Consider the following 20231-nt stretch of genomic DNA (forward strand, 5'->3'; position numbering starts at 1 on the left):
TCATCTTTATGCGAAAGGGTCTTTGTGTTTTTTGTTGTTGCTGTTGCTGTTTTTGGCTTGTAAGTCATTTTTACTCTTGGTAAAAAGAAAAATTTTCAACTTGTACAAAAAGTCATACTTGAAGTTTCCTTCCCCAGCGGCAATCCTAACAGCTTCATGAGTCTTCCCAGAGATAATACCATACATTTGTAATATCTAAGCCTTTAAATAGATATTATCCTGGAATGTGAAGTCAAGCAGGCCTTAGAAAGCATCACTGCGAACAAAGCTAGTGGAGGTGATGGAATTCCAGTTGAGCTATTTCAAATCCTGAAAGATGATGCTGTGAAAGTGCTGCACTCAATATGCCAGCAAATTTGGAAAACTCAGCAGTGGCCACAGGACTGGAGAAGGTCAGTGTTCATTCCAATCCCAAAGAAAGGCAATGCCAAAGAATGGTCAAATTACCGCACAATTGCACTCATCTCACACACTAGTAAAGTAATGCTCAAAATTCTCCAAGCCAGGCTTCAGCAATACGTGAACCATGAACTTCCAAATGTTCAAGCTGGTTTTAGAAAAGGCAGAGGAACCAGAGATCAAATTGCCAACATCCGCTGGATCATGGAAAAATCGAGAGTTCCAGAAAAACATCTATTTCTGCTTTATTGACTATGCCAAAGCCTTTGACTGTGTGGATCACAATAAACTGTGGAAAATTCTGAAAGAGATGGGAATACCAGACCACCTGATCTGCCTCTTGAGAAACCTGTATGCAGGTCAGGAAGCAACAGTTAGAACTGGACATGGAACAGACTGGTTCCAAATAATAAAAGGAGTACATCAAGGCTGTATATCGTCACCCTGCTTATTTCACTTATACGCAGAGTACATCATGAGAAACGCTGGACTGGAAGAAGCACAAGCTGGAATCAAGATTGCCAGGAGAAATGTCAATAACCTCAGATATGCAGATGATACCACCCTTATGGCAGAAAGTGAAGAGGAACTAAAAAGCCTCTTGATGAAAGAGGAGAGTGAAAAAGTTGGCTTAAAGCTCAACATTCAGAAAACGAAGATCATGGCATCCAGTCCCATCACTTCATGGCAAATAGATGGGGAAACAGTGGCAGACTTTATTTTTAGGGGCTCCAAAATCACTACAGATGGAGATTGCAGCCATGAAATTAAAAGACGCTTACTCCTTGGAAGGAAGGTTATGACCAACCTGGATAGCATATTGAAAAGCAGAGATATTACTTTGCCAACTAAAGTCTGTCTAGTCAAGGCTATGGTTTTTCCAGTGGTCATGTATGGATGTGAGAGTTGGACTGTGAAGAAAGCTGAGTGCCGAAGAATTGATGCTTTTGAACTGTGGTGTTGGAGAAGACTCTTGAGAGTCCCTTGGACTGCAAGGAGATCCAACCAGTCCATTCTAAAGGAGATCAGCCCTGGGTGTTCTTTGGAAGGACTGATGCTAAAGCTGAAACTCCAATACTTTGGCCACCTCATGCGAAGAGTTGACTCATTGGAAAAGACTCTGATGCTGGGAGGGATTGGGGCAGGAGGAGAAGGGGACGACAGAGGATGAGATGGCTGGATGGCATCACCAACTCGATGGATGGGAGTTTGAGTGAACTCCGGGAGTTGGTGATGGACAGGGAGGCCTGACGTGCTGCGATTCATGGGGTCGCAGAGAGTCAGACACAACTGAGTGACAGAACTGAACTGAAGCCTTTAAAACGTGCACTTTCCTAACAATCTAACTTGGGGTTCTTTCTGTAATCACGTGAAAATGTTGAGTCTGGGATTTTCCTGGTGGTCCAGTGTTTAAGACTCTGCGCTTCCACTCCATGGGGTCCAGGTTCAATGCCTGGTCTCCATCTTGTGTGGGGGCCATTATTTACTGAACTGGGACCCTCTGTCGGCAACTTTTAAGTGAAGCCTAAATGAATAGCATTGATCATAATCTAACACTGAGGGTATGTGCTACTGGATAACTAATTATAACTTGAAATTATATATGACAAACTACAATCACAATTTTCCCCTGGCTTCATCTAATTGTCAAAGGGAACTGTGATTCAAAAAAGGAAAAGAACCATCATTCTAAAGGGTACAGGCTGTTTTTTACAACAAAGAGTTAATTTATCTAGTATTCTTTCTGTTCCCTTTGAGCATCCATCTCTCCAGTACCATTTTCCACATCATTGTAAAGAGTCGGGGTATAGGTCCAGGTACACCCGGATTTCGAAAACCTGAATTCCCAGCTGGACAATTTTGGGAAGATACTCCATCTTTCTAATCCTCCATTTCTTTATCTGCAAAATGGGGATTATAGTACCTGCCTCATAGGAGTGTAGTGAGTTGAATGAGACAGTGCTCAGTACACAGAATGCCTGGTGCACAGTTGGGGCTCAATAAATGGCAGATTTTCACTCTAGGACTTTGAAAGAGAACCTCTAGTAAGAGTTTCTCTACTCCACATCAGCTCCTCTCCAAGCACTGAGATACGTTCCAAGTATATATGGCAGTGCCAAGCTAGTAGGTGACATAGACTGTGCTACTGAGGGAAGAAACAGAAAGATGTACAATTAGACTGGTCTCAACGCTCCCCAAAATACTTCCTGCATTTGGTATTTCTTTATGTGAAAGCTAATCAAAAAAGGAGCCTTAAAAGGAAACTTAGCTAACAAGGACGCTTAGACCCCCAGCTTTTCCTTTCTTTAATGTACAAATGACAAAGTTTTAAAGAAGGTTTTTTACAGAGAGAAGAGAGACCAAGCCAGGATGACTTCCCAGAAGGAAGAGATCTAAGAGCTGCCCAATGAACTTCCTCAGCTCACCACGGCTACTTCCTCCTTTTGTACCTATGAAGAAAATGAGCAGGGTAAATAAATACCAACCCACAAGCCCAGACAGGAAGGAGAAGCTCCTTTCCCAGAAAAGCTTTATTCACTAACCCCACTCGTAGCCTCCGGCCCTCCAAAACTGTAAACATTACCTGGATTTAGATTTAAAGTTTCCTCCTCGTCTCTGGTGGGGCAAGCCCAATTTTTTTCTTTCTTCAAAGGAGGGGCTGTGAATGAGAAGACGGCAGGATGGTGGACAAGCGGGCAGTGTCTCACCATCCCCACCACCAGCTCTCACACGGAGCAGCAGCACAACGCAGATGCATCATCTTTAGGGTCTGAGGTTCTAAGTCTGTGTTTTTCCACCTGATGATAACAGGTTTATCAAAGTCAGGGCCCAGCTCTAAAGCAAGACTGGAAGAGGCCCTTCCTTCCTGTGTATATAAAAAAACTGCTTGCGTAACGTAGTCTACCCAGCTGCCAACCCCAGCCCAGACGATGTGGGGAGGAACAAAACGTTCCAGAGCACACCACAGTCCTCTGTTCTATTACTCCCCTGAGAGAAGCTATACTTCCAAACCATAATGTGCTATTTTACCTCCAAGGCAGGAGGGCCCTCACACTTCACTTACTCTCACCCTGGGACCCACAGATGGGCTCAGGGAGGGAGTAGATGGGAGCCCTTGAAATTATATATAGGCAGACCTCAAAGATACTGTGGGTTTGGATTTTTTTTTTTTTTGGTTTCCCAGTGCATGTAACAGTTAACGTTTATACTATACTAGAATCTATTTAAACTGTGCAATAACATTATGTCTAAAAAACAATGCTCGTATCTTAATTTAAAAATATTCTATTGCTGGGAATACCCTGGTGGTCCGGTAATTAGGCCGTGTTGCTTTCACTGCTGGGACCTAGCTTCAATCTCTAGTCAGGGATCTAAGATCCTGCAAGCCACGTGGTGTGGCCAAAAAACAAAAACTAAATAAAAATAAGAAAACTCTATTACTAAAAAATAAAAAAACGCTAGCCATCTGACAAGGCAGGGTTGCTGCACCTGAGGTATGCCTATATTATTAATTTGTAGGTATATGAGAATTAAGAGTGGGGAACAAGGGAGAAGAGTCACAGCTTTTATCAGAAAACCAAGAGCTCCATGATGACTTAAAACCCTACCCAGCTCGATACTGTTTCAGGGCCTTCTTGCTCGTGTTGGTGAGTTCTTCATCAAATACTGATTTCTTCACCTGCTTCTGCTTCTTTGCTGCACACAGAGAGAATGAGTTAGATAAGGCTTCTTTGTCTCAAGCTCCTAAATCCCCTTATGCTCAAGGTTCCCACTTTAGTGGATGCTCTGGCTTGATGTTTTATTGACATGGAAGTGACACACCAGATCTCAGCAGAAACGGGAAAAAGAATCAATTACCAGGTGTGTGTGTGTGGGGGGCGGGGGGGAACGACAGGATGCTTAAGGACTCCAAAAGTAGAATGGACCCCTAAACATGAAAGTGTCTTCACATCGTTCTACCCTGACCCGCTCCTCCAACAGCAGCTGCTAGAGATCTAGGCTCCAGAAACAAAAAGTGTTAGTTGGTCAGTAGCGTCCGACTGTTTGCGGCCCCATGGACTATAGCCCACCAGGCTCCTCTGTCCATGGGATTCTCCAGGCAAGAATACTAGAGTGGGCTGCCATACCCTTCTTCAGGGAATCTTCCCGGCCCAGGGATCAAACCCGGGTCTCCTGCATTGCAGGTGGATTCTTTACCATCTGAGCCACCAGGGAAGCCCAAGAATGAGAAAGAGTGGGGTTCAAATCCTAGCTGTCCCCACTAACCATGGGATCACTTCACCACTTGGAGCCAATGAAGGACAGCTGTACATGCAGGCACATACTCAGTACTCAAAAGATGTGGGCCCTTGTCATCATCATCCCTCCTATTTCCTCCCTGACCACAAGCACAGGTTTCAGGGAGATCCCTCCTACCAGCGCCTTCAAGCTCCCCATCTACCTACCAGGAGCCCTCACTGGCTCCTCCTCGGGCATTGCTCGGGCCCGCTTGGCTCTGCGGTTCCTCTTGGCCAGCCGCTCCGCAAACATCTGTGCCTTGAGGATTTCGAACTGGGATCTCTCCTCTGCCTGGGGAGAAGGATGACGTGTATGTACAGAACAGATGAGGCAGCCCTGACCCAGGGCCCCAGGCAGGGATCCACCTCCAAAAGGGAGGCCACTCACTGTCATCTCCCCCTTTTTTTTGGCTTCCTTCATAAACTTCTTCCTTTTCTTCTTTCCTCTTAAGGCTAAGTCAAACTCCTGCAGAGCCTTGGCAACTAGGATGAGAAGAGAGCGTGGAATTTCAGGTACTGTTTTATAAAATGTTTTGTTTTTTTTTAACTCACAGTAAGTAAACATATTTTAAAGTGATACATTTAAGGGCTTAAAATGAGAAGAACCAACCACTCCCTCTTCTGGTGATTACCTCCATCTCACTAAATAACATGTTTATTCCACTATTCCTTAATTAATCCACTTGAGACATTCATTATCTATTTGCCTCTTGTTATGAAAGACATATTCCCCATACCTTCCCACAATACAGTTTTAACCCTATTTACAACAGAGACTTAACATACATACAGACACCTTAATGTTTGGTCCCATCACATAAAGGCAGTGTTTCTTAAATTCCTGGTACAACCTCTTTGGAGGGTAATTGTGCAACCCCTAACAAAATAATAAATACACATACCCTCTGACATACAATTTCAGTTTCTGGAACTTACCTTGCAAATCAAATATGCTTGCTTAATTGTGAAAAGACATCTTGATAGCTATTCACTTGTTTATAATAGCAAAAGATAGGAAACAATCTCAGTGTCCCTCAGTGGAAAAGTAATAAACTATAATCCACCCGTATGATGGAGAAGACCAGTCATTAAAAAAAGAAAAGGCAGCTGTGTCTATGCCTATATAAAATGATCTCCAAACGACAAATAAGTGGAAAACCAAGGTGTAGAACAACGTGAATTCATCTGTTTGTTTGTAAAGGGAGAGAGAAAGGAATATATATATATATATATATATAAATATCCAACTTACTTTTTAATTGGGGCAAAATATATATAAACTTTGCCATTTTACCATTCTTTAATGTACAATTCAGTAGCATTAATGACACAATATTGTACAACCATTGCCATCATCTGTTTTTAAAACTTTCATCATCCCAAATGGAACATTAAGGAGCAACTCCTTGCCCACAACGTCTAGTAAGTTCTGTGTCTATGGATTTGCCTCTAGGTACCTCATATAAATGGCATCATAAAGATTTGTCCCTTCATGTCTGGACCATTTCACTTAGCATGTTTTCAAGGTTCATCCTTGAAGCACGTGCCGGAACTTCCTGACGGCTGAGGAACACCCCACTGTACGCATATACCGCGTTTTGTGTACCCACTCATCTGCTGATGGACACGGCTGTTTCCACCCTTTGGCCACTGTGAATAGTGCTTCAATGAACACTGGCATACAAGCATCTGTGTGAGTCCCTGTTTTCAGTTATTTAGGGCATAGACCTAGGAGTGGAACTGCTGGGCCTGATGGCAACTCCACGTTTAGCTTTTGGAGGAACCCCCCCAACATACTTTTTTCCTTCTTCCTCTCTTCCTTGGTCTGGAACCAGCTCCTCTCAGGCTCAGGGTTTGGTGCCTCCTTCCCTTTCTCCAGGAGCCGCTGTGCTGTGTTGATCTGTGGGGACAGCAGAAGGATGAAACCACGTCTGATAACACAGAATACGGCGACTGCAGGAAGCCACGGCCTGCAAATGCCTGGGATTCTGATGGTACGTTTGGCAGACACAGCCCATCAGAAGGCAGACCAGCAGGGGCTGTGTGGTCTGCTCACTGAGTGGACTCACCTGGGCTTCCGACTTCTGCATCTCTTTCTCCTCAGCCTCTAACTGCAGAACTGCATACACATCTTTCTCCATTTTCTCAATCTTATCCCGGAATTTGAGGATGACGTCTCAAGGGAAAAGAACAAAAGAGATTTTAAAATAAAGATGAATATGGTGTAACTGATTAAAATAATGCAGGGTGGGTATTTAGTGACAAAACTGTTTTTTTTTTAATATGTGGCTTCTCTGCCTAATACCTCCCCAAAGGCTTTCTGACACTCCTGGAATAAAATCTGAACTCTCAGCATGGCCCTTCCTACCTCTCTGACTTCTGTCTACTGCTTGCTCACAGGCTCTGGGCCTCTGGCCCTCCTCTTCTACTCACACACCAAGTGTGTTCCTGTCTCTGAGTCTTTGCCCTGGTTTTCTCTGCTCAGCACAAGCTGTCCCCAGACCACCCCCACCTCATTCTTATCATCCAGGACTCAGCTCAAATGCCATCTGTTCAGAGTCCTTTCCCAATAGCTTTTCAAAAATAGTCACTTCTCCTGTTGTTCTCAATCACATCTACTATTGACTTATTTATTGTGCCTCTTTCTCATCAAAGTCAGCTGCTTTGTTTCCTGCTCTATCCCCAATACCTAGAATACAATAAAGAGCAATAGACTGAATGAATCAAATGAAAAAAATTTTAAATGAAAGGGAAAGAAAAAGACCCATGAATGGGAAAAAAGGTCTGAAAAGATGTACCTCAAATGCTACAAGCGGTAAGCTCTTTCATATGCAATTACATTAAAAAAAATTTTTTTTTTATGTGGACTATTTTTAAGGTCTATTGAATCTGCTACAATCTTGCTTCTGTTTTATATTTTGGCTGCAATGCATGTGGGATGTTAGCTCCCTGACCAGGGATCAAACTCATAGCCCCTGCCTTGGAAGGCAGAGTCCTAAGAACTGAACCACTGGGGTGTGCGTGTGTTCAGTCACTTCAGGCACGTCTGACTTTGTGATCCATGGACTGTAGCCTGCCAGGCTCCCCTATCCATGGAATTCTCCAGGCAAGAATACTGGAGTGGGTAGCCGTGCCCTCCTGCAGGGGATCTTCCCGACACAAGGATGGAACATGCGTCTCCTGCATCGCAGGCAGATTCTTTACCACTAAGCCACCTGGGAAGCCTGGACTGCAGGGGAAGTTCCTACAATCACATTTTACTCTTATTTGATTTACTTTTTTCCAACACTGAATACATATTATTTTTGTAACTTAAAAAAAAAAATTTTGTAAGGATGCACTTTATATGACCTTACGGATGAGAACAACAAAAAGAATGAAAACTATCCAAAAAGAATGAGTACTGACTTCCTCCTCACTCTCTGGAAGAAGAAGGGAGGAAGGGTTAATGGGGGTGGCACCTTAAGAAGAAGCCTTCTCTTCCCAAAGGCTGACAAATCCTGTGAGTAAACACTTCCGGCACAAGCCTTTCCTCACTCCCTCTCACACACAGTCCTGCCCAAGACTCCTCAACAACGAAGTGGCAGAGCTGGGATACTGATCTGGCTCCTAACAGCAAAGCACCTGCTCTTACCCATCACCTTCTGTCCCCTGCCCCGCCCTCCTGGGTCTGATTGAGGACCCTGCCCGCCCCGTGCCCCACCCCAAGCCATCCTGGGCTGCTACACTGATGCCTGCTCACCCTGGGGCAGAATGCGGGCCTTCACGGGGGCCTTGGCGGCCTTGACAATTTCCTTCAGCATCTTCCGCTCCTCTTCCCCTACCAGAGAGACCGAGCGCCCGGCCCGGCCGGCACGAGCTGTGCGCCCCACCCGGTGGACGTAATGCTTAATGGTGTTGGGCATGGTGAAGTTGATTACCTGGAAGGCCAAAGCTGAGCATCAGTCAGGTCTGGGAGCTGGCAGGGAGAGGAGGGCACAAGGAGGCAGAAGGATCCCCACTGGAAGCTCAAGCAAAGGGAAGCCTGCTCACCGTTTTGACCCCCTCGATGTCCAGTCCACGGGCTGCTACGTCGGTGGCCACGAGGATGTCAATCTGTTCGTCTTTAAAGCGCCTACAAACAGCCACAAACACGTTCCTCTGAATATTCGACCCCAACGCTCTGCAGGAGCCTGAACCCACAGCAAGAACACAAACCCTTCTGGAGTCAAGCAGCAGAGTACAGACCGTCACGGTGGGGACGGGTCCTAAATGTCAGTCTAACAACACTTATGTGCCCCCCAAACATCCCACAACATACAGCAAACGTAGTTTTGTGGATCCAACTTTAAACAGAAATTCCTATGAATGTGGAAGCTCGGGAACCACAGAGCTAGACTATAAGAAGCAGCACACGCAAATGTCTCAGCATTCAAAGCAGCCTTTAAGAAACAACTCTCGGGCTTCCCTTATGGTCTGATGGCTAAGACTCTGAACTCCCAGTGCAGGGGGCCCAGGTTCAATCCCTGGTCAGGGAACTAGATCCCACATGCTGCAGTTAAACATACTGCTGCTGCTGCTGCTAAGTCACTTCAGTCATGTCCAACTCCGTGCGACCCCAGAGACGGCAGCCCACCAGGCTCCCCTGTCCCTGGGATTCTCCAGGCAAGAACACTGGAGTGGGTTGCCATTTCCTTCTTCAATGCATGAAAGTGAAAAGTGAAAGTGAAGTCGCTCAGTCGTGTCCAACTCTCAGCAACTCCATGGACTGCAGCCTACCAGGCTCCTCCGCCCATGGGATTTTCCAGGCAAGAGTACTGGAGTGGGGTGCCACTGCCTTCTCTATAAACATAACTAAGCACAGCCAAATAAGCAATTAAAAAAAAACAAACTCTCAACTGCCTATGATAATGAATAGGGACAGGTGGAGTGTTCTAAAGGGTACTTCCTTGCCTACCAAGTTGATCCCATTCTGTGGGACTTAAGAAATCACATGGAAAAGCACAGGGTCTGGCAAAGTAAATGCTCAAGAAATAGTGAATGGATTTGATTCAGGATCTCGCTCCAGCAGACCCGGGGACGTCCACTGCTCTGGAAAGGCTGCAGAGGTCAGAACCTGCTTCTTCCCGAGTCGGAATTTCCTGCTGTGACCCCACTCAGCAGCTCCCAGTTTCTAAGCCCTGGGGCAAGGGTATCATTTCCTACAAAGTCAAAGTTCTGAATGTGTCTGAGACATGACCCTACAATGGTTAGGCCAGAATGTGGGGAACTCTGCTGAGTGCCCTGCCATTACACTACCATGACCTCTGGGAGGACTCCCCCTCTGGAATGAAGACAGCCCTCTCTGAAGGATGCGTGGGAGCCTCAGCCCCCGAGACTTTACCGGAGGGCCTCCAGCCGCTGCGTCTGAGACAGGTTGCCGTGGAGCTCGCCCACCTGCAGCCCCATCAGCCCCAGAAGGATGTGCATACGGTGGGCCTGCTTCTTGGTCTGGGTGAACAGCATCACATGGTCAGTGAAGGTTCTCATCAACAGAGCTGCCAGGGAGACAAGAGTGAGCCAGTGGCCATCTCCAAGCACGTCCTGCTCCTCGCCCGCAGTGTGGCTGCTGTGCCTGGGGCCGCCAAAACAAGTGAGGGCCCCGCCGTGTGGAGCTTCCACTGCAGGACAGAAGCAGGGAAGCCAGCACCGCTTCAGGGCTGGCCTCTCTGAAGAGGTGACGTTAGGCTGAAGTATGGGACAGGCTCATCTACGAGACAATCTGGGGGAGGATTCCAGGCAGAGGATCAAGAGCAAATGTAAAGGTTCAGTCAAACACAAAAGCTCGATGGGTTTGTGAAGGCGAAAGCAAGCGGGTATGGCTAGAAAACCATGAGCTAAGGCTCCAAGGCCAGGAAAGCAGGGGCAGGTCCAGAGGATCTTACAGGACTCGCTAGGGAGCGTGGATTTCAGTCTAAGAGCGATGACAGATGGCAGAGGGGTTCAACAGCGAAGGAACGGGGTGAATGCTTGTTTGTTAATGATCCTCTTTAATGGTCTGCAGTGTGGAGAAGAGACAGAGTGGAAGCAGAGAGCCAGGTAAGAGGCTGCTGCAACAAGCCAGGCGACGCAGTAGTGGCCCGGGCGAAGAGCCAGAGGGACCGCTGGAGGTGGTGTCCAGGAGTTCAGCAGGACATAAGGAAGGCTGGATGGTCGAAGGGAGGTGAGGGGATGAAAGAGAGAGGGGAAGCACCCCTGGTTAAAGTATGGAGCAGACAGCAGGCCCAGGCACGGGACTGGGGGAGACTGGATGGAGGAGGGGGTGCCGCGGGAGAAACCAAACCTTCCGTGTGAAGCTCAGGGGAGTTGAGCACCCCACCCTCCCCGGTCCCACCCCGGGCTTTCACCTGCCACGATGGCTTCCCGGTCCCCTTCCCGGTTAGGCCGGATCCGGATGAACTCCTGCCGCAGGAAGGGGGCCACATCCGTGTTGCTATTCACAAATATCCGGACAGGATTCTTCAAGGAGACAGAGGCCAGATCTTTCACCTGCCAGCCACAAAGACAGAGAGGCTGACTGGTCTGCCAGAGGGCAGGAGGGAGATGCCGCCCCAGCCCAGCCCAGCCCAGGGGCCTCTACTGTCTCTCCATTCCCCACGGCCCACCTCGTCCGTCATCGTGGCTGAGAAAAGCATGGTCTGGCGGTGGTGGGAGCACATGCGGATGATCTCCTTCATCTGCTCCTCAAAGTACTCGTCCAGCATCCTGGCCAACAGGGGAGGGGAGAGGTCAACAAAATGGGCTGGGCCTGCGTCTGTATCGACGAAGCACAGAAAACATACAGGAGATGTTTGCGTATCATCCCTAGCTACGTTTCAGGCTCACGTATTTCCTTATTTTATGAGTGTTACTTTATCCTTTTACCAATATTCACCAAGAATTACCATCTGGCCACATTTGAGTAATCTTTTTTCTTTTGCGGAATCATTTGCTTTTCAGTGGCAGGTATCACAACACCTGACCCCTAAATATTTCAGCACATGTTCCCTAAGGACAAGGATTCTCTCCTACACAGACACAATGTCATTATCACCATTAAGAAATTCAGGTAATCGAGGCTGCTGGCTGAATCCTCACCAGAAACACTGGCACTTTATCGGGGTTACTCCTTGAATCCTCAACAACATGAGGTTGGGTACTTAACCCCCACTTACAAACAAAAAGGATTTGCTTTGAGAATCTACATAATTGCTTCCCAATCTCAGGAAGTGACAGAGCCAGAATCTGACCTGCCTTCCCTCTTAACCATCACGTTACACAGAGAGAAAGAGAGCCGGATAATCTGGGTGAAGATGGACAAAGGCGTGAACATGAACAGCTAAACTTGTGAGAGCTACGTAGGACCATGTGGAGTGCAGGTTCCCATCCAGGGGTGGGGCCCTGGGGACCCCAGCATTTCAGGTGTACCTGTCAGCCTCATCCAAGATGAGCACCTCGATGCTGCTCAGGTGGAAGGAAGGGCAGTTGTGGAGGTGATCGATGAGCCGGCCTGGGGTGGCGATGAGGATGTCAGGCGCTGCCCGAAGCGCTGCTTCCTGAGACTTCACGTCCAGGCCACCTGCAAAGAGCAGAGCCCACCAGGTGGGCAGCCGAGTCATTACCGTAAGGACTCGCTACCTGGAAGGACTGAGCCCTACCACCCGCCAGGTCTCACGGCAAATGCAGAGCAAAAGGCAGAGGACAAGGCCAGTGGAGGCCCCACCCGCATGGATTTTACAGGACACTGGGAGAGATGGGTTAGTTAACTCCAACTGTACTAAATGCAAAAATCAAAAAAAGAGGACGACACAAAGGCACTGCGGAATAAAAGGAGCCACAGAATAGAACGAGTCAACCATCCAAGGACTGAGAGATGCAGCTGTGAAACCGATAATCTTTCTAAATCACCTGTGACTTCCTACCGCATAAAGGGTAAAATGAAGGATGAGTGACTATCATATAACGTCATCAGAAAAAGCCTGCTCCAATTAATATTTGATTCAGTATTCATGCAAGACAAAAATTATATCCTAAATTTGTTGAGTACCAAGAAAAAAAGTGTTCTCAGTATTCTGAAGTTCCATTTTGCAAGGTTCCTCCCTCCCCGTCCCCCTCACTCTCTACTGTGGAAACGTCATCAGCCCCACGAAGGTTTTCCTACACCCGTCATCCTTCATGGTGGCACACATCCATTCTTCCCGTGTCAGCCTTCCAGGGGCAAACGGCCCTCAGCCAGACACTCACCCACAGCCAGGCAGGTGGTGATGCTGCAGAACTGGGCCAGCTGCTTGGTGACGGAGTGCACCTGGATGCCCAGTTCTCGGGTGGGAACCAGCACCAGCACGCGGGTCACTGGAGCCTGGCGGGGTTTGTAGATCAGGCGCTCCAAGACCGGCAGGGCAAAAGCTGCCGTTTTACCTGGAGGGAAGCGCAGCAGGAGCACAATAAGCAGAAGGGTGTGAAACACTCACAGGCCCAGGTGTTCACCTGCGTACAGAGAGCCTGCACATCTGCTCAGAGGGAAGTGAGGGAACTGAGTTTTCATAAAACTTTCTCTCTGGTTTTAAAATCACATGGTTAATGTAAAACATCTGGGAAATACAAAAAAAAATTTTTTTAAATCATCCACAGTTCAGCCAACCAGAGGTAAGCATTAACAAAACTATCTATATTACCAATCATTTTTTATTAATGGACAGAAATATATAAAAATATACACTTTAATGCAATAATACTATATACTGTTTAGTAACTTCCCTTTATATATATATTTTCCCATTTCTTTATGTACTCTACTTTTAAATGAGTACATCGTATTCTATTACACGATTATTTCTTCTCTATTCTATGACATGACTGTATGATTAACTGCACTAGTCCACAATGTTGTGATAAATATCCCTTCTATAAAATCTTTATTCCAATGACAGGGGCCTATCACGGGAGTGCCAAGAGGTCATGGTCACAGAGACACCCTGATAGAGCCCCTAAAACCTGTAACCTGTGACTACCCTATTTAAAAAAAGTAGAGAGCATTTAAAGAAAGAGAAGATATATATAAGCATTACTTAGAAGGGAAGTTACTATACAGAATACATAGTGTCGTTGCATTAAAATGTGTGTCTGCGTATTTAGCAAAGCAGCCTTGTAGTCAGCCAGCCCTGAGCCTCTGCTCCGTTATGCGTCCTCCTCCTGCCGTCCCCCCACCGCCACCCCAGCTCCCTGTCCTCAGTACCTGTCCCCGTGGCTGCGCAGGCACAGATGTCCTTCCCCAGCAGCCCCACAGGTATGCACGCCTTCTGGATGGGGGTGGGCTGCTTGAAGCCCATGGCTGTGATGGCCTGAAGAGAGAAGGTGGGACCAGACAGGAGGGGGAGGGGGTCTGAGCGTCAAACTAACAAGGCAGGTTTCCATCGGGTTTCAGTCCCTTCCCATCATTCAGTCCGTCTGGTGTGTGTATGTATATGTCGATATTCCAGGCACTGAGCACAGAGCAGGCAACAAAAGAAACAACCCTGCCCTTAGGAATCTTAGAGTCTGTGAGAAAAAAACAGGCCAAAACCAAACAGCTGTGATGTGAAAAGCTGTGGGGAAAACCACAGCAGTTGAGCAGGCTAGGGAGGGCGGCAGGGAAGGGATGAGAGCGATTTCCAGGAAGGTGGCCAGGGTATACTGAGGAGAACCCTGAGAGAAGCGAAGAGCAGCCCAACCAGGTTTTTGGAACCATCTTCCAGGCAGTGGGAACACCAAGTGCAAAGGCTTTGAGGAAGAAGATGCCTGACCTGTGTGAGGGTCAGCGAGGAGGCCAGCGTGGCCAGAGCAGAACGGCTGCTGGGAAGCCTCATCAGAGGGGACCAGAAGGGGCAGGGCTGTACGCACAGGCCAGCAGGGGAAACTTTGCAAGAGCAGGCTCTCCAGCAGCTGTGTGGACAACACAGTTCAGGGAGGCCACCAACCCAGCTTAGGGCAGAGAGCCCAGTTACGGGGCAACTGCAAGAATCCCATGGTTGATGAAAGTAGCCACTACCTTCAGCAGAGGGCGGGAAAGGTTCATGTCCTGGAATGAGAGGTTTTCATCGTACTGAGATGCGTCTTCAAAAAATCCTCCTGCTTCCTACACCAGAAAATCAAAAGACAAAGAGAATTCAGCAAAAGGGGCCTAAGAAAACTAAATGACCTGAAAATCCTTTCAGGTTGTAAAATAAGCTCCATACGGTTGTCCAAGCCCATGCTCACCTGTCCTTTCTTCTTTTTCTTCTTCCGCTCCTTTATTTTGAGTGTATCTACGGAGAAAAAGAGAGCAAATAATCAGGGCTCACACCTCCTGAGCACTCAGTCAGCTAGGCACTGTCCTAACTGCATTACCTGGACAGACACCTCACTGAAGCCACACCACGACCTGGGGGAGCTGCTGTCACCAGCGTCACCTCACAGAAGAGGAGGCTGTGCGGCTGGGAAGGTAAGTCACTCAGACGAAGGAAGCTTACCACGTTCCAGAGACCAGACTCCCAGTCACTGTGCTGTGTAATAATGCTTTAGCTCTGAACTTCATTTCTGCAAGAAGTTATTCATGGAGCAGCTACTACGTGGGTGGACTCATCTGAGGTGGGAGACCCATCACCCCAAATAAGTTTGAGTCACAGAAGTGCCAATTGCTGTGTGGGGCTGGAGATGAGGAAAAGAGTGAGCTTGGGACCTCCTTGGCAGTCCAGAGGTTAGAACTCATGGCTTTCACTGGGGCCTGGGTTTGATCTCTACTCAAGAGAACTAAGATCCTGCCAGCCATGTAGCATGGCCAAAAAAAAAAAAAAGAAAAAAAGATTTCCCTGGTGGTCCAGGGATTAAGACTTTGAGCTCCACCCCCCCTAAAATACTTTAAAAACAAACAAAAAAAAAGATTGCACTTGCAATCCAGGGGGCACAGGTTCAATCTCTGGTCAGGAAAGATCCCACATACCTCATGGCATGAGCCAAGAGGAAAAAAAAAGAAAAAGCCTGAACTCAGTCTGCGAAGTACAACAGCCCTAATAAAATCCCAAGGAAAAAGAGAAGCTAAAAGAAAGGAGTTCAACATGGAGACATCTTAAATTTAACTGTGCAGAAGGGCACAAAATAATCTACAGAAGTCAAGACGAACACTCTGGTTTCCTGTCCCTGCTTCTCACAGCATCACCTACCTGCCTTGGTGAGGATGTTCTCATCAGCTGATGAGTAGTCAGTCTCTGATTCTTCATCTTCTGAGGCTTCTACATCTTTTCTTTCAAGGTCTTCCTCCTCCTCTGGTTCAGAGCCCTCCTTTGCTTCTTTCTCCTTCTCTGACTTTCCAGACTTGGCTTCTTTATCCTAGAAAAAGAAACTGTAATAAAGCAAGACGACTACACATTTTAGGCAATCAAGAACCTATGAACAATGTTATGCTCGCCACCCTGGGAGAACACTATGTGGACTCTGAGTGAGTATTAACCACAGACACGCAGAGAAAGCCTGCCTGGACCAGCTGCACTGCGACCTAGGCTCAATGAGAAACAGGAGGGTTGCTCTGAGAGCAACACTCAAGGCTGACCAACAAAGAGAAGTGATGCTTTGCTTACTCACCTCTGTTTTCCTTTTCTTTCGAACTTTCTCAATCTTCTCATCTAATGTTGTGGCAGCCCTCTACAAATAAAAATGAAGAGATGAAAAAGAAACATACATACAGGAAAGAGACAAAGCAAGCATCTTCTGAGGGTTGGTTCTGAGATGTTCAGTATAGAAAAAGCTCGTCTGTCCTTGGACAGATTGATCAATCTAGATTACTCACAATAAGGCAAACAAGCAAACAAAAAAACATTAAATAAATGGTCTGTTTGTTTAAAAAATACCTTTAAATTACCTGGAACCAATAAGGACATCCACATTCTAGAAAGTGTTGACTATTCAGAATGATACAATTACCAAGAGATGTCACATCATATCTGAATGAATGCTACTTGGAAAAAAGTTTCCCCCTTGCCGATTGAACATAATTTAGCCTATCAAATAAAATATTGAAATCTGAGCAAATTCAGGGAATGATGGGTACTGCTAAAACTCTAGAAAGAGTAAGTAATGGCAGGCCCCCCTTCTGCACGCTCAAAGCACCTTAAACTGCTATGGTACTTACCATAACCACAATTAACTGTTTAATTATTTGTCTAGTTATTTTCTATCCTGCTAGAATGTAAGCTCTATAAGACTTAAGAATGTAAGTCTTCAATTACATGAATTTCATATGAAAAGAAAAAAAATCCTTCCAAGATGACTTTGAAAAGGCAATGCTGTTTCATTTCAGTCAGAACAAGGACCAGCAGTTCAGTTCAGTTCATTCACTCAGTCACGTCTGACTCTGTGACCCCACGGACTGCAGCATGCCAGGCCTCCCTGTCCATCACCAACTCCCGGAGTTTACTCAAACCCATGTCCATCGAGTCAGTGATGCCATCCAACCATCTCATCTCTGTTGTCCCCTTCTCCTCACACCTTCAATCTTACCCAGCATCAGGGTCTTTTCCAGTCAGTTCTTCACATCAGGAGGCCAAAGTATTGGAGTTCCAGCTTTAACATCGGCCCTTCCAACGAATATTCAGGACTGATTTCCTTTAGGATGGACTGGTTGGATCTCCTTATAGTCCAAGGGACTCTCAAGAGTCTTCTCCAACACCACAGTTCAAAAGCATCAATTCCTTGGCACTCAGGTTTCTTTATAGTCCAACTCTCATATCTATACCTGACTACTGGAAAAACCATAGCTTTGACTAGATGGACCTTTGTTGGCAAAGTAGTGTCTCTGCTTTTTAATATGCTATCTAAGTTGGTCATAATTTTTCTTCCAAGGAGCAAGTGTCTTTTAATTTCATGGCTGCAGTTGCCGTCTGCGGTGATTTTGGAGCCCCAAAAAATAAAGTCTGGCACTATTTCCATTGTTTCCCCATCTATTTCCCATGAAGTGATGAGACTGGATGCCAGGATCTTAGTCTTCTGAACGTAGAGTTTTAAGCCAATTTTTTCCCTCTCCTCTTTCACTTTCAAGAGGCTCTTTAGTTCTTCGTTTTCTGCCACAAGGGTGGTGTCATCTGTATATCTGAGGTTACTGATATTTCTCCTGGCAGACCAGCAGTCTGGATTAAACTGCTCTGAGCAGGCAATAATTCTCTCTGAAGCACATGAAATGGAAAAAACTTTCAAGCATCTTCTAGCTTGTTAATAACCACATTCAAAGGAAAGCACAGGATTTTGGCAAATAAGCAGATGACAACAACATTTGTGGTGGTTTTGCCTGTGATGTGTGGGAACCAGGAATCCTAAACACTAAAGTCACCTGAGATCACCTGACAAGTGACAGAGAGTAACAGTCTCTGGGGACTGCATCAAGCCTTCAGAAACCCCACTACCAAGGAAATCTGCTGAACTGTTCTTTGTAATAAACTGACATTAAAAAGGTTTCTTTCTAGAGGAATGAACATCTAGAAAAGAGACCATTTTAACACAGCTATGTCCATTTTTTAGTCAAGCAATTTATATGTGACATTTGGTATTCCTACAACACTGGATCCTGAAACCCAGTGTCCAACCTTAACTGTGTCCGATTCTCGGCCTGGAACTGCCTATCACTGTCAATCTCACCTTCTTCTTCAGCTGGCTTAGGACATCAGCCATGGCCCAGCTGCCATCGTACATTCCCTCCTTCTCAGTGAAAACAAAGTCAGGGTTGAAATCAGCGCTGCGGTTCTTTTGTAAGGCTTTCTGCTTTCTGCCCAGCACAATGGGCCCCTGGGAAGAGGGAGAAGAAGGATGACTATGGGACTAAGATGAAAGAACACCAGAAAGAGAAGAAGGAAATGAGGGACTTCTTTGGTGGTCCAGTGGCTAAGACCCCACCCTCCCCATGCAGGGGACCCGGGTTCAATCCCTGGTCAGGGAACTAGATCCCAGAAGCAGAAGGACCTTGTTGCTTCTCCATCTTATATATATAATAGTTTGCATCAGCTAATCCCAAATTCCTAATCCGTCCCTCCCCTGCAACAAGTCTGCTCTCTATATTTGTGTCATATTTTAGATTCCACATGTAAGCGATAACTTTTCTATGACAGTTTTCCATTCACGAAGTGAAAAGATCATTCTGGCTGCTAAGTGGAAAATACACTGTGGGGGAAGAGGGAGGCGAGAGAAACAGCTAGAGACCAGGTATATTAAGACTGTAGGTAACCAGGTACACGATGGTAGTGGGCTGGACTAGGGTGGAAGCAGTGTGGACTGAGCCCAGAAGTCGCTGAAGAGAGATTTCCAAGGTAGCCTACAGAGCATTGGAGGGGAGAGAGGAGAAGGAAGCTGCATGACTGCAGGGTTTCTGGTGTGAGATGGAGCAGGTTGGCAGGGTGAGGGAGACCCAAGAGTTCAGTTTTGAAAAAACTGAACCCTTAGAGGCCAAGGGACCCCCAAACGGAGGTGTCAGTAAGCAGATGAGGCCACAGAGGGGGAAATACTTGAGCTGGATCTTTAAAGGGTGAGCACCTTTCCAGGACACCTATGCCTTTTTAATCGCCATCCTGTTTAAGTCTCTTAACTCCCCAAGCAACATAAGCTTCAGGAGAGCGGTTTCCTTGTCTACTCTGTTCACCGCTATGCCCTGGATGCTCAACACTAGGTGTCGCACACGTAAATCAGTTCAATCAGTACTGACTTAATGAATGCATGGATAACACGGCTCCTTGAATAAGAAACCAGGACTGACTCCGTCTCTGGATCTCTATGACACAGGCCTGGATTAAACTTCAGTTCAGTGAATGGGTACGGAGCTCACCAAGGCGACACAGAATGGCACGGGCACAGGTGAGGAAACGCTAGTGGCAACCACCGGGGGTCCAGGTGAGGCCCAGGGACACTTGGCAGCCGGGCAGAGGATACCGAGGACCTGGGGGCAGGGACCTGAGGCACGACGGAGAAGGGAAGCAGTCAAGGACAGCGACTGCCTGCCGCCGCGCTGCCACCCCGATCGGCCAGTACCTCCTCCTCCTCGTCCTCAGAGTCAGTCTCCGGCTCCACCTGCACGTCCTCATCTTCGCCTATGGTCCGGATGAAGCCCAGCTCCGAGAGCATGGTGCCTCGGCAGCCACTTCCGGAAAGCAGCGCGGCGCGCCGGCCGACTCGCACACTTCCGCGCCCCTCGCGTCGTCACTGCGAACGTGCTGACGTCACTTCCCCTCGGCGCCCTCCTCCGCCGGCGCCCCCCCCAACCTCTGGGAGCGCGCATGCGTGCTTTGCGTGACGAAATGAAGAATCGTTAAATTCTGTTTTGTTGGTGCTTGGAAAACGGTGGGGTGGTTGGAGGCGTGTGTGAGGAGGAAGTCTACAGAGATGCGTGGATAAGCCCCATATATATCTGTACAAAGAATTGTGAAAGAAAAATACAGTAAAACAGTTACTAGTGATTGTCTCTGGGTGGTAGAATTTATAGGTGATTTTTATTTTCGTCTTAGATTTTTTTTTTTCCCACAATAAACATTTATTTTCATCAGTTCGGTCGCTCAGTCGTGTCCGACT

At 47.0% G+C, this 20231-nt stretch overlaps 1 protein-coding gene across 1 annotated transcript; it reads right to left on the reverse strand.

Annotated features, from left to right (window-relative positions):
- Positions 1-2688: 2688 nt before the first annotated feature.
- Positions 2689-19854, reverse strand: DDX27 (DEAD-box helicase 27). The gene is made up of 21 exons (XM_070381062.1): positions 19695-19854; positions 18315-18461; positions 16269-16328; positions 15851-16016; positions 14910-14956; positions 14701-14787; positions 13909-14014; positions 12918-13091; positions 12102-12252; positions 11300-11399; positions 11042-11183; positions 10039-10192; positions 8709-8790; positions 8419-8596; positions 6746-6852; positions 6474-6576; positions 5065-5159; positions 4845-4968; positions 4008-4095; positions 2984-3058; positions 2689-2849 (listed from the first exon to the last, which is right to left on the reverse strand). The coding sequence occupies exons 1-21, from the start codon at positions 19785-19787 to the stop codon at positions 2831-2833; spliced, it is 2298 nt and encodes a 765-aa protein (XP_070237163.1). The 5' UTR covers positions 19788-19854; the 3' UTR covers positions 2689-2830.
- Positions 19855-20231: the final 377 nt, after the last annotated feature.

The sequence above is a fragment of the Bos mutus genome, chromosome 13 (assembly GCF_027580195.1).
Source record: "Bos mutus isolate GX-2022 chromosome 13, NWIPB_WYAK_1.1, whole genome shotgun sequence".
Taxonomy (NCBI): domain Eukaryota; kingdom Metazoa; phylum Chordata; class Mammalia; order Artiodactyla; family Bovidae; genus Bos; species Bos mutus.

Bases quoted from the DNA above. Each gene is read 5' to 3' on its own strand.
- DDX27 (XM_070381062.1), bottom strand. From the start codon at position 19,787: ATGCTCTCGGAGCTGGGCTTCATCCGGACCATAGGCGAAGATGAGGAC. The intron at 11,184-11,299 runs GTGGGCCGTGGG...TGTGGCTGGCAG, and splicing joins CAGCCACGATGACGGACGAG to GTGAAAGATCTGGCCTCTGT. The intron at 5,160-6,473 runs GTATGTTGGGGG...TTCTCATCCTAG, and splicing joins AGAGAGGAAGAAGGAAAAAA to TTGCCAAGGCTCTGCAGGAG.